The sequence below is a fragment of the Hemitrygon akajei genome, chromosome 19 (assembly GCF_048418815.1).
Source record: "Hemitrygon akajei chromosome 19, sHemAka1.3, whole genome shotgun sequence".
NCBI classification, from domain to species: Eukaryota; Metazoa; Chordata; class Chondrichthyes; order Myliobatiformes; family Dasyatidae; genus Hemitrygon; species Hemitrygon akajei.
The window spans coordinates 24265637-24280386 of record NC_133142.1 but is presented as its reverse complement, the minus strand read 5'-3'; the positions used below and the strand labels follow the sequence as shown (position 1 = coordinate 24280386).

The 14750-nt window shown below is 46.2% G+C and overlaps 1 protein-coding gene and 1 long non-coding RNA gene across 2 annotated transcripts in view; one reads left to right on the top strand and one right to left on the bottom strand.

The window, feature by feature from the left end:
* LOC140741835 (peroxisomal acyl-coenzyme A oxidase 2-like) overlaps window positions 1-14750 on the top strand; it is a 57269-nt gene that overhangs the window by 1782 nt on the left and 40737 nt on the right. The window contains exon 2 of the mRNA XM_073072281.1: window positions 10120-10282. Within this exon, the coding sequence (XP_072928382.1) occupies window positions 10120-10282 (163 nt within the window). The remainder of the gene's footprint in view (window positions 1-10119; window positions 10283-14750) is intronic.
* Window positions 3376-4542, bottom strand: LOC140741838 (uncharacterized). Its single transcript, XR_012102142.1, has 2 exons — window positions 3706-4542; window positions 3376-3424 (listed from the first exon to the last, which is right to left on the bottom strand). It is a non-coding gene; the product is annotated as an uncharacterized lncRNA (long non-coding RNA).

Below are 14750 nucleotides of genomic sequence, written 5' to 3'. Positions count from 1 at the left end.
CTTTGACTAAAAAAATGCTAACAAATTACTAAGCGAAAATATTATAAACTAAATAACTGCCATAAAGGCAGCACACTCCCCGCTTGACCTTCGTAAGGTCACAATGAACATAATACAAACTTCAGTCTCTAAATCAGTCATTAGGTAGAAGTAGAATGACTTCTGTAACGGGCCTTTGGTAAATTTTCCCATCGCCTTGGTCGGTAGTTTTCAACTCGACTTTCCTGACATGTCCATCCCTACTAGGGAATGTGGCAGTGATTCTGGCCATTGGCCAGCAGTTGCAGGCGATTTGCTTGTCCCTGAGCAGGACTAAATCTCCAACTTGAAGGTTCCTTCTCCATTGCTTTGTGTACAGGTCCTTATCGGAGAAGTCCCCTGGTGGAGGGGCAGCTCCTGCCTTCTGCGTAAGGAGCATTGATGGCGACAGTATGAAGGGGTTTTCCGGGTCAGAAGACACGGGTAGGAGTGGTCGTGCATTCATAATGGCGGTGATCTCTGCCATTAGTGTGCCCAGTACCTCGTGGGTCGATCGGATGCTTTGCTGCATCTCAGGTCTCCTTTCCGTGGTTTTTTGCAAGGGCGTGAACCGCTTGACTGCCTGCTCTTTGTTGTTTGGCAAGCACTGGCATGGTTCTCTGAAAGGTAGTGGGGCGACCCCACTATTTGCTTTGTCTCTGAAGACCTTGGTGTCCTCCGTTTTTAAGATGATGGTGCCTTGAGCCGATGGAGCAAGTTTATTATCATGCTCCTTTTGAGCAAAGACAGACTGACCCAGCGTCTCGTCAGTTACTTTGCACTTGTTAAAGCCTTGTGGTGCTTCCTGGACGCACATGGAACTTGTGCGGGGTTGAAGAATCATATGGCGGCTACTCTCTAGCACATTGGTCTTGAGTGTGTTAACCGTTGATTTGTGTTCGTTGCCAGGGCACACCTCTCCTATCACCACCCAGCCCAGATCCAGGCGTTGGGCAAAGGGGGCGTCGTGTGGTCCATTGACCTGCTGCCTAACCTTGTGTACCCGGAGAACATCCCTCCCTAATAGCAGGAGTATTTCTGCTTCTGGATCCAGCTCTGGGATGTGTTTGGCGATGTGGTGGAGATGTGGTTGGTGTAGCACCGCACTTGGCGTCGGGATCTCAGTGCGGTTATTCAAGATTTTCTCGCACTCTACGAGTAGGGGGAGACAGATGAGGACTTTACCATCCAGGGACTCGATCTGGAAGCCTTCGGCCCTCCTTCCGTAAGTTTTCATGTTGCCTGAGCAAGTTCTAAGGTAGTATGGGAACTGCTCACTCTCAATGTTGAACAAGTTAAAGAACTCTGGACTGACTAGCGAGCGGTTGCTCTGATCGTCCAGAATTACGTAGGCTTTGATGGCCTTGTCTTTGGCTCCCTTAGGGTACACCTTAGTGAGACAGATCTTTGAACAAGAACGGCTTGCCTAAGCTTGACCGCAAACTTCCGTACAGCTCGAGCTGACAACAGTTGTCCTGGAGTGAGCTTCTCCCTCCCCGCCGTCCTGTTGTGGGGGTGAAGGAGCGTTGTCGGTTTGCGGTAACGGGCCAGGATGCATGGCCCAGTCGTGATTAGTGCTATTACATTCCAGGCACTTCACGGCGATCGTACACTCTCTCGCACAGTGAGAGGTCGAGGAACAGCATCTAAAGCATATTCCTTTCTCCTCGAGGAGGGCCTTTCTCTCTTCAAGGGGTTTTTCCCTAAACGTTCTGCATCTTTTGAGGGGGTGGGGTTTGTTATGCAGTGGGCAATTCTTGTTAGAGTCGTTGTTAGTTGTAAGGACTTCAGTCTTAAGCGCTGAGACTGGTTTAGTAATGTTGGAATTATTCGAAGTGGATTTATCTGGCTTGGTGTAAATTGTACTGCTTCCTGGACCTATGAGGCTAGGATCGTTTCGCTTCTTCGCCTCCTTGCACACAAACCTGGTGAAATACTCGAAGGGAGGGAATCGACCTTCGTGTTCTTCCTTGTAATCCGAAGCAACGGACAACCACCCGTCCTGCAGCCCAAATGGAAGTTTGTCCACGAGTTGTCTAATCCCGGTTGGAGTGTCTAGGTATACTAGACCAGCTGAGTGGCCATCTTCTTTGGCGCCTTGAATCTCCATGAGTAAATCTCCGAATTCTCTTAGCTTGGTGTGGTCCTTGGCTGACACCTTAGGAAAATTTCCCAAACGTTGGCATAGCGCCGCCTCAATAATTTCGGGGGCTCCGTAGCCCTCCTGAAGTCTCTCCCATGCTTTCTTCAATGCTAGCTCGGGTTTGTCGATGTACACTGAACGTATGCGTCTCACCTGTTCGCATGATTCTTTTCCCAGCCATTTTGCCATAAGATCCAACTCCTGGGTTGCTCTGAGCTGGACTCCGTCGATAGCGTTGGTGAATGTGGAGTGCCATGCATGGTAATTTTCAGGTTTATCGTCGAACTGGTATAGTCCTGAAGTGACGAGATCCCGTCGTGCAAAATACCGTGCTACGGATTCATCTGCAAGTGGCGTGCGGGCTGAGGGAACACGTCTTCGGGTACGCGACTGAGGGCGTACATCTGTTATGGAATTTGCTGGTCTGGACTCAGTCTTTGCCTCTCTTCTCCCCAAATCCGGTAAGTTCGGTGTCGAGAAGTACTTGTCGTGAGCCCTTGCATTCCTGGGTTCATCGCGGAGTTGCGACGGTAAATTATCTTCCTCGGATGGACGTGATGCCGTCGGGCCTCTCCAAGACTCCTCATGAAGTGGGACGTTATCGAATAAGTAAGGAGAGGAAGAAAGAGTCTTCCATTCTATTTGAGATTGGACATAGTCACTTGTGCGTTCCAATCCGATCTTTTCTGAGGTAGATTTTCCGTCATCCGGATCATGCATTTCTTCGGCATCTTCTATTAACTCTGCTTCCACCTCGGCAGCTGCTGCTTCTCGTTCTAGCTTCAGCGCTTCTAACCGTGCCTCTACCCTTTTCGTTTTCGGCTTCTCTGGCAGCCGCTTCCTTCTGGTTTTCGGCTTCTCTGGCAGCCGCTTCCTTCTGGTTTTCGGCTTCTCTGGCAGCCTTTTCCTTCTGGTTTTCGGCTTCTCTGGCAGCCGCTTTCATCTTTACTTCTAATTCTTCTTTGGCAAAGCGCGCTCGCACCTTGGCGGCTTCTGCTTTAGCTCTTGCTTGGGTGGCCTTACTTGATGCCCTACTGCCCCTGTCGCAGGATGACGACGACTTTGACAACGACTTGATGCTGGATCGGGTTGACATGGCTGCACTTTAAACACCTGATAATGCCGCTTTTTCACTGTAACGTTCTCGCTCGGGTGTGACGAAACGCCGAGGTAAACGTCGAGATAAACCAGAATCAATGCAAACGAGGCCGCAGTAAGATTAACCATTTACTGTTCACTCTTCACATTAACGCATGGTGAAAACTGTTGAAAAACAATACAAGATTGGTACAGTGTTTGTTTCCTTCTAAATATCACATTTACATTGTGAATACTTGCAAAGGTAAAACTACAATAACTACATTACATTAAAGTGCAGCATACAGTCAGAATCTAGCTGCTCCATTGGCTGCTTTAGATACACTTCAATATAAACTATCCCGACTCTTTAACTGACGAAAAGGTAAACCTTACCGACCGTCGTTACTTTTAACAGAATCGGCGTTAACATTTTAACTCAAAATATCGATTATCTAATGACTTACAGCGTTGCTTTCACTGTGTCTTTGGTGCATAGAGAAACCCTAGCCGGCGTTATGGTGGCACATGTGAGTGACCCCCACCCTTGCGTGAATCTCAAACCGGTAATTTCCCACAAGACGCGGCGAACCCGGATGTGACGTCATCGCAGCCGCGATGTATTACAGACAAATCAATTGATTTAAACAATCCTAACTTTGACTAAAAAAATGCTAACAAATTACTAAGCGAAAATATTATAAACTAAATAACTGCCATAAAGGCAGCACACTCCCCGCTTGACCTTCGTAAGGTCACAATGAACATAATACAAACTTCAGTCTCTAAATCAGTCATTAGGTAGAAGTAGAATGACTTCTGTAACGGGCCTTTGGTAAATTTTCCCATCGCCTTGGTCGGTAGTTTTCAACTCGACTTTCCTGACATGTCCATCCCTACTAGGGAATGTGGCAGTGATTCTGGCCATTGGCCAGCAGTTGCAGGCGATTTGCTTGTCCCTGAGCAGGACTAAATCTCCAACTTGAAGGTTCCTTCTCCATTGCTTTGTGTACAGGTCCTTATCGGAGAAGTCCCCTGGTGGAGGGGCAGCTCCTGCCTTCTGCGTAAGGAGCATTGATGGCGACAGTATGAAGGGGTTTTCCGGGTCAGAAGACACGGGTAGGAGTGGTCGTGCATTCATAATGGCGGTGATCTCTGCCATTAGTGTGCCCAGTACCTCGTGGGTCGATCGGATGCTTTGCTGCATCTCAGGTCTCCTTTCCGTGGTTTTTTGCAAGGGCGTGAACCGCTTGACTGCCTGCTCTTTGTTGTTTGGCAAGCACTGGCATGGTTCTCTGAAAGGTAGTGGGGCGACCCCACTATTTGCTTTGTCTCGGAAGACCTTGGTGTCCTCCGTTTTTAAGATGATGGCGCCTTGAGCCGATGGAGCAAGTTTATTATCATGCTCCTTTTGAGCAAAGACAGACTGACCCAGTGTCTCGTCAGTTACTTTGCGCTTGTTAAAGCCTTGTGGTGCTTCCTGGACGCACATGGAACTTGTGCGGGGTTGAAGAATCATATGGCGGCTACTCTCTAGCACATTGGTCTTGAGTGTGTTAACCGTTGATTTGTGTTCGTTGCCAGGGCACACCTCTCCTATCACCACCCAGCCCAGATCCAGGCGTTGGGCAAAGGGGGCGTCGTGTGGTCCATTGACCTGCTGCCTAACCTTGTGTACCCGGAGAACATCCCTCCCTAATAGCAGGAGTATTTCTGCTTCTGGATCCAGCTCTGGGATGTGTTTGGCGATGTGGTGGAGATGTGGTTGGTGTAGCACCGCACTTGGCGTCGGGATCTCAGTGCGGTTATTCAAGATTTTCTCGCACTCTACGAGTAGGGGGAGACAGATGAGGACTTTACCATCCAGGGACTCGATCTGGAAGCCTTCGGCCCTCCTTCCGTAAGTTTTCATGTTGCCTGAGCAAGTTCTAAGGTAGTATGGGAACTGCTCACTCTCAATGTTGAACAAGTTAAAGAACTCTGGACTGACTAGCGAGCGGTTGCTCTGATCGTCCAGAATTACGTAGGCTTTGATGGCCTTGTCTTTGGCTCCCTTAGGGTACACCTTAGTGAGACAGATCTTTGAACAAGAACGGCTTGCCTAAGCTTGACCGCAAACTTCCGTACAGCTCGAGCTGACAACAGTTGTCCTGGAGTGAGCTTCTCCCTCCCCGCCGTCCTGTTGTGGGGGTGAAGGAGCGTTGTCGGTTTGCGGTAACGGGCCAGGATGCATGGCCCAGTCGTGATTAGTGCTATTACATTCCAGGCACTTCACGGCGATCGTACACTCTCTCGCACAGTGAGAGGTCGAGGAACAGCATCTAAAGCATATTCCTTTCTCCTCGAGGAGGGCCTTTCTCTCTTCAAGGGGTTTTTCCCTAAACGTTCTGCATCTTTTGAGGGGGTGGGGTTTGTTATGCAGTGGGCAATTCTTGTTAGAGTCGTTGTTAGTTGTAAGGACTTCAGTCTTAAGCGCTGAGACTGGTTTAGTAATGTTGGAATTATTCGAAGTGGATTTATCTGGCTTGGTGTAAATTGTACTGCTTCCTGGACCTATGAGGCTAGGATCGTTTCGCTTCTTCGCCTCCTTGCACACAAACCTGGTGAAATACTCGAAGGGAGGGAATCGACCTTCGTGTTCTTCCTTGTAATCCGAGGCAACGGACAACCACCCGTCCTGCAGCCCAAATGGAAGTTTGTCCACGAGTTGTCTAATCCCGGTTGGAGTGTCTAGGTATACTAGACCAGCTGAGTGGCCATCTTCTTTGGCGCCTTGAATCTCCATGAGTAAATCTCCGAATTCTCTTAGCTTGGTGTGGTCCTTGGCTGACACCTTAGGAAAATTTCCCAAACGTTGGCATAGCGCCGCCTCAATAATTTCGGGGGCTCCGTAGCCCTCCTGAAGTCTCTCCCATGCTTTCTTCAATGCTAGCTCGGGTTTGTCGATGTACACTGAACGTATGCGTCTCACCTGTTCGCATGATTCTTTTCCCAGCCATTTTGCCATAAGATCCAACTCCTGGGTTGCTCTGAGCTGGACTCCGTCGATAGCATTGGTGAATGTGGAGTGCCATGCATGGTAATTTTCAGGTTTATCGTCGAACTGGTATAGTCCTGAAGTGACGAGATCCCGTCGTGCAAAATACCGTGCTACGGATTCATCTGCAAGTGGCGTGCGGGCTGAGGGAACACGTCTTCGGGTACGCGACTGAGGGCGTACATCTGTTATGGAATTTGCTGGTCTGGACTCAGTCTTTGCCTCTCTTCTCCCCAAATCCGGTAAGTTCGGTGTCGAGAAGTACTTGTCGTGAGCCCTTGCATTCCTGGGTTCATCGCGGAGTTGCGACGGTAAATTATCTTCCTCGGATGGACGTGATGCCGTCGGGCCTCTCCAAGACTCCTCATGAAGTGTGACGTTATCGAATAAGTAAGGAGAGGAAGAAAGAGTCTTCCATTCTATTTGAGATTGGACATAGTCACTTGTGCGTTCCAATCCGATCTTTTCTGAGGTAGATTTTCCATCATCCGGATCATGCATTTCTTCGGCATCTTCTATTAACTCTGCTTCCACCTCGGCAGCTACTGCTTCTCGTTCTAGCTTCAGCGCTTCTAACCGTGCCTCTACCCTTTTCGTTTTTGGCTTCTCTGGCAGCCGCTTCCTTCTGGTTTTCGGCTTCTCTGGCAGCCGCTTCCTTCTGGTTTTCGGCTTCTCTGGCAGCCGCTTCCTTCTGGTTTTCGGCTTCTCTGGCAGCCTTTTCCTTCTGGTTTTCGGCTTCTCTGGCAGCCGCTTTCATCTTTACTTCTAATTCTTCTTTGGCAAAGCGCGCTCGCACCTTGGCGGCTTCTGCTTTAGCTCTTGCTTGGGTGGCCTTACTTGATGCCCTACTGCCCCTGTCGCAGGATGACGACGACTTTGACAACGACTTGATGCTGGATCGGGTTGACATGGCTGCACTTTAAACACCTGATAATGCCGCTTTTTCACTGTAACGTTCTCGCTCGGGTGTGACGCAACGCCGAGGTAAACGTCGAGATAAACCAGAATCAATGCAAACGAGGCCGCAGTAAGATTAACCATTTACTGTTCACTCTTCACATTAACGCATGGTGAAAACTGTTGAAAAACAATACAAGATTGGTACAGTGTTTGTTTCCTTCTAAATATCACATTTACATTGTGAATACTTGCAAAGGTAAAATTACAATAACTACATTACATTAAAGTGCAGCATACAGTCAGAATCTAGCTGCTCCATTGGCTGCTTTAGATACACTTCAATACAAACTATCCCGACTCTTTAACTGACGAAAAGGTAAACCTTACCGACCGTCGTTACTTTTAACAGAATCGGCGTTAACATTTTAACTCAAAATATCGATTATCTAATGACTTACAGCGTTGCTTTCACTGTGTCTTTGGTGCATAGAGAAACCCTAGCCGGCGTTATGGTGGCACATGTGAGTGACCCCCACCCTTGCGTGAATCTCAAACCGGTAATTTCCCACAAGACGCGGCGAACCCGGATGTGACGTCATCATCGATGTATTACAGACAAATCAATTGATTTAAACAATCCTAACTTTGACTAAAAAAATGCTAACAAATTACTAAGCGAAAATATTATAAACTAAATAACTGCCATAAAGACAGCACAGTCAGAGTTAACAATGGATGTCGCATCCTAGCTGTCTAGATACGCCGGCCCAGGCAATACAATATAGCGAGCAAGCTGTTGCCCATGCAACAAGCTCCCCTCTCCACACATCTGATGAATCCAAAGGAACAGCAGAGACTGATACAGTTTGGCACCAGCAGCATCGCGGGAGTTGCCAGTCAGCATTAAACTCTGGATTTTTCCCTCAGGGTTTACTCCCGAAGCCTTCCCCGTGAGTGGGTATAGCCGCAAGGCAGCGGAGGTTTGAAATCAGAGTATTCCTTCTCCTAGATGAGCAGCCAACCATGGCTGGCCAGCCAAATCTGCCCAAAGTGACTGGTTTTAAGGCACCGGTAGCCTGCTTTTGCCCCTTCTCCTGTCAGTAGAAATAGTTCTGCCGGGCTTAGTGGATAAGCCACACATGAAGACCAGGAGCTGGACTTGGTTGTCAGAGGCTATTTGAGGCACACGCCATTGGAGGCATGTAATAGGTAGTGGGAGCTTGTCCCCATTACCTCCCCCGGCTATAACAACCCTAAGGAGCCATAAGGGTACAAAACACTTTGACAGTGCCTCAGTGCCTCAGTGGTGGGGTGAGTGAATGAGTTGATATGGTGCACACTAAGTGAGCCGCCCCATCTTGTATGGTGTTGAGCTTCTTGAATATATGAGTGAACAAAATGGTAGTGCCTATAGTATAAAGTGGGAACATTTGGAAGGAAGGGTGAAGAAATATTTTTAGTTTAAAAAAGTGAGGTCAATGAATGAAGTACAAAGTTAGTATGCTGATTCAGCAAGTAATTCGGAAGGCTAATGGAATGTCTGCATTTACTGCAAAAGTAGGGAATTTTGATGCAGTTTTACAGAGTGTTGGTGAAACGTCATCTGGAGTACTGTGTTTAATTTTGAGATCCACGTTTAAATATACTTGAGTGGAGACAGTGCATAGTGGGTTTATTAGATCAATACTTTGGAAGAAGGGGTTAGCATCAGAAACATTGAGCAAAATGTTATTTTGAGCTTAGAAAATTGAGAGGTGATTTTATTGGAGGGGAACTGACAGAGGTATTGAGAGGATTTTTTTCCCCTGGTATTTTCATCTTGAAGTAGGGTGCATTTTTTTGGAATAGGCTTTCACACATTCGAGATGCATTTGAAAAGAATCTATTACAGTTATTAGAAAGGCTGGAAATACTCAGCAGGTCAGGCAGCATCTGTGGAAAAAGAAAATGAGTTAAAATTCAAATAGAAGACACTTTGTTGTGCCTGAATGTTCTCCAGATCTTGCTGCTTCCAGACACAGATTTCTTCTTTTTCTGAGAAATTGCAAATAAAATTGAACGTTACCTTCATAAGTGAACATCCCAATTTTTGTACGTATTTGGGCAATGCAAACTATACCAGCATTTATTGGCCACGAGCTGACTAGCTCACTAGACTATTTTATAGACCAGCTAAGAGAACCGTATACCTCTGGTTATGGGTCACATATATTGCTCAAGGGAAATTATTCAGCTTTGTCTATTGGACTTTGCAGATCAGGTCAAATTCCAGCAATCCTGCTACATTTAGCTGGAGATAGTGGTGGACAATTGAGCAGGTTATGGGAGATGAAAAATCTCAGAACAAACCCATCTTCAATAATGGTGGAGCCCAGCATGCAAGTACAAAGACTAGGCTGAAATGCTTAGCCAGGAGTGCCAAATTAATAATCCCTAGTTTCTCTTGATTCCGTGCCATCGGTGAAGTCAGTATTCAGACAATTCATCTCATGGCACGTGAAACAAATAAATGCTTGGGAACATTGGATACAGAGCATAGGATCCAGGGGCAGGCAACATCCACTCTATAATGCTGAAGAGCAGAGCTTTGGGACTTACAGTGCCTCCAGCCCACCCATACAATTCAGAACACTTATCAGTTACTCACTAAAGCTACTCTGAAAGCACCTCTCAAACTTCTGACTTCCACAACCATGAAGATCATAACATTCATTCATTGTAGTTCACACTTTCACTTCACTTCCTGTAATTTGCAATCACGATCACTTACAATGTAGGTGTTTCTATTGTAAATCTGAAACTCTGATGTCTGTTTTCTACAAAGTGAGTTCTACTTGCATGACTAAAGCTACTTGTACAAAATTTAATCTAAATTCAAAAAGGAACTTCAAATGAAATGAAATATTGTATTTTAAATCCAGAATTTTTTTCTTTGTTTTATTAGAGAGAATCATTAATAATGATCCTGTTTTCAGTCAAGAAAATCAGTATTTCTTGACACCAACTGAGCGATATGAGGCTGCTGTAAAAGCATCTGTACACCTGCATCGGAAGATTAAAGAATTAGGCTGGACAGATGATGGACCAGAAATCCAGTTAGCTTTTAGGTAATTTTAAAAATGTATTTTGGTTCTACTCTTGTGTTTTCTGCAGCAGGTCTTCTGAAGAAGTTTTTTTTCTTCCTCCACCACCATATCCTCTCGTATTCGGCTGATTCCAACTCTGGAGTAAAAGATGTTTAAGTAAAAAACGGCAAGTGCTGGAAGCCTGACATAAAAAACAAATGCTGAACACATGCAACAGTTCAGGTAGTATCTGTGGAAAGAGATTAATTCTTCTCCAAACTTCCTCTACATATGGTTGATTAAATTATTCAAAGCAAAATTGTACATAGTGCTCCAGGTGTGATCTCACCTGTATAGTTATAGCAAGAGTTTTCCAGTGTTTCATTCCAATCTACTTCCACCAAAACGCAGCCTTCAATTTGCTTTCCTAATTAGAAACATAGAAAACAAACAGCACGATACAGGCCCAGAAAGCTGTGCCGAACATATCCCTACCTTAGAACTACCTAGAATTTACCCATAGCCCTCTATTTTTCTAAGCTCCATGTAGCCATCCAGGAGTCTCTTAAAGGACCCTATCATTTCCGCCTCCACTACTACCGCCGGCAGCCCATTCCGCACACTCAGCACTCTCGACGTTTAAAAAAAAAACTTACCCCTGACATCTCCTCTGTACCTAGTTCCAAGCACCTTAAAACTGTGCCCTCTTGTGCTAGCCATTTCAGTCCTGGGGAAAAGTCTCTGACTATCCACACGATCAATGCCTCTCATTATCTTGTATACCTCTATCAGGTCACCTCATCCTCCGTCACTCCAAGGAGAAAAGGCCGAGTTCACTTAATCTATTCTCATAAGGCATGCTCCTCAATCCAGGCAACATCCTTGTAAGTCTCCTCTGTACCCTTTCTATGGTTTCCATGTCCTTCCTGTAGTGAGGCGATCAGAATCGAGCACAGTACTCCAAGTGGGGTCTGACCTGGGTCCTATAGAGGTGCAACATTACCTTTTGGCTCTTAAACTCAATTCCACGACTGATGAAGGTCAATGCACCATTTGCCTTCTTAACCACAGAGTCAACCTGTGTTGCAGCTTTGAGTGTCCTATGGGCTCGGGCCCCAAGATCCCTCTGATCCTCCATGCTGCCAAGAGTCTTACCATTAATGGTATATTCTGCCATCATAGTTGACCTACCAAAATGAACCACCTCACACTTATCTGGGTTGAACTCCATCTGCCACTTCTCAGCCCAGTTTTACATCCTATCAATGTCCGGCTGTAACCTCTGACAGCCCTCCACACTATCCACAACACCTCCAGCCTTTATGTCATCAGCATGTTTACTAAACCATCCCTCCACTTCCTCTTGCAGGTCATTTATAAAAATCACAAGGAGTAGATCTCTGACACACACCTCCATGCAGAATATGACCCATCGACATCCACTCTTTGCCTTCTGTGGACAAGCCAGTTCTGGATCCACAAAGCAATGTCCCCTTGGATCCAATGCCTCCTTACTTTCTCAATAAGCCTTGCATGGGGTAGCTTATCAAATGCCTTGCTAAAATCCGTATACACTACATCTATGGCTCTACCTTCATCAATATGTTTAGTCACATCCTCAAAAAATTCAATCAGGTTCGTAAGGCACGACCTGCCTTTGACAAAACTATGCTGACTATTCCTAATCATGCATTTCCAAATGTTCATAAATCCTGCCTCTCAGGATCTTCTCCATCAACTTAACCAACCACTGAAGTAAGACTCACTGGCTTATAATTTCCTGGGCTATCCCTCTTGCCTTTCTTGAATAAGGGATCAACATCTGCAACCCTCCAGTCCTCCGGAACCTCTCCTGTTCTCATTGTTGATGCAGAGAGCATTGCCAGAGGCTCAGCGATGTCCTCCCTCGCTTCCCACAGTAGCCTGGGGTACACCCTGTCCGGTCCCAGTGACTTATCCGACTTGATGCTTTCCCAAAGCTTCAGCACATCCTCTTTCTTAATATCTACATGCTCAAGCTTTTCAGTCCACTGCAACTCATCCCTACAATCGCCAAGATCCTTTTCCATAGTGAATACTGAAGCAAAGTATTCATTAAGTACCTCCGCTATTTCCTCCGGTTCCTTGCACACTTTTCCACTGTCACACTCGATTGGTCCTATTCTCTCACATCACATTCCTATTCCTGTTGCACATCACATACTTGTAGAATGCCTTGGGGTTTTCCTTATTCCTATCCGCCAAGGCCTTCTCATGACCTATTCTAGCTCTACTAATTTCATTCTTAAGCTCCTTCCTGTTAGCCTTATAATCTTCTAGATTCCTATCATTACCTAGTTTTTTTGTACCTTTCGTAAGCTCTTCTTTTCTCCTTGACTAGATTTACAACAGCCTTTGTACACCATGGATCTTATACCCTACCATCCTTTCCATGTCTCATTGGAATGTACCTATGCAGAACCCCACGCAAATATCCCCTGAACATTTGCCACATTTCTTCCGTACATTTCCCTGAGAACATCTGTTTCCAATTTATGCTCCAAGTTCCTGCCTGATAGCCTCATACTTCCCTTTACTCCAATTAAACATTTCCCCTATCTTGTCTGTTCTTATCCCTCTCCAATGCTATGGTAAAGGAGATAGAATTGTGATCACTATCTCCAAAATGCTCTCCCACTGAGAGGCCTGACACCTGATCAGGTTCATTTCCCAATACCAGATCAAGTACAGCCTCTCCTCTTGTAGGCCTATCTACATATTGTGTCAAGAAACTTTCTTGAACACACCTAACAAACTCCACCCCATCTAAACCCCTCGCTCTAGGGACATGCCAATCAATATTCGGGAAGTTAAAATCTCCCACCACAACAACCCTGTTTATTATCACTCCTTTCCAGAATCTGTCTCCCTATCTGCTGTTCAATGTCCCTGTTACTATTGGGTGGTCTATAAAAAACACCCAATAGAGTTATTGACCCCTTCCTATTCCTAACTTCCGCCCACAGAGACTCTAGACAACCCCTCCATGACTTCCTCCTTTTCTACAGCCATGACACTATCTCTGATCAACAGTGCCATGCCCCTTACCTCTTTTGCCTCCCTCCCTATCCTTTCTGAGACATCTAAAGCCTGGCACTTGAAGTAGCCATTCCTGCCCCTGCACCATCCATGTCATCATAGCTCCAAGTGCTGATCCATGCTCTAAGCTCATCTGCTTTATTCATAATACTCTTCGCATTAAAATAGACACTTCTCAAACCATTGGTCTGAGTGCCTTCCTTCTCTATCACCTGCCTATCCTCCCTTTCGCACTGTCTCCAAGCTTTCTATATTTGTGAGCCAACCTCCCTTTCCTCCATCACTTCACTCCTGTTCCTACTTCCCCCCCCCAGCAATTCTAGTTTGAACTTTCCCCAGTAGCCTTAGCAAACTTTCCCTCCAGGATGTTGGTCCCCCTTGGATCCAAGTGCAAGCTGTCCTTTTTGTACAGGTCACACCTGTCCCAGAAGAGGTCCCAATGATACAGAAATTTGAATTCCCTACCCCCTGCAGCAGTCCCTCAGCCATGTATTTATCCTCCGTCTCATTCTTTTCCTACACCCACTGTCATGTGGCACAGGCAGTAATCCTGAGATTACTACCTTTGAGGTCCTGCTTCTCAACTTCTTTCCTAACTCCCTGTAGTCTGTTTTCAAGACCTCCTCCCTTTTCCTACCTATGTCGTTGGTATCAAAATGTATCACAACCTCTGGCTGTTCTCCTTCCCACTTCAAGATATCGTGGACGCGATCAGAAACATCCTGGACCCTGGCACCTGGGAGGCAAACTACCATCCGTGTTTCTTTCCTGCATCCAGAGAATCGCCTATCTGATTTCCTAACTATAGAGTTCCCTATCACTACTGCCTTCCTCTTTCTTTCCCTACCCTTCTGAACCACAGGGCCAGATTCTGTGCCAGAGGCATGACCACTGTTCTTTCCCCCAATAGCACTCAAGCAGGAATACTTATTGTTAAGGGGGGGGGGGGGGGGCAGCCACTGGGGTACTCTCTAGCACCTGCTTCTTGCCCTTCCCTCTCCTGACTGTTACCCACTTCTCTGTCTTCTGTGGTCCCGGGGTGACTACCTGCCTATAGCTGCTCTCCATCACCTCCTCACTCTCCCTGACCAGACGAAGGTCATTGAGCTGCAGCTCCAGTTCCCTAACACAGTCTGTAAGGAGCTGCAGCTCGACGCACCTGGTGCAGATGTGGTCATCCGGGACTTTCATCTAACTTTGATTCATACACAGTGACACACAGTCCTTTGTGTATATCAGGTTTCTTCGGGTTCTCCATTTAAACAACATCCTGTTTTTCATCTTTCTTCCTACCAAGGCAAAAAAACTACCATTTCTGCAATAATTCAAATTTCAAAAACTGCAGATACCAAAAGTCTGAAATTAGAGCTAAAAATGCTGGAAGCTCCTAGCATGTCGGGCAGCATGTGAGGAAAGAGAAACAGTGAACATT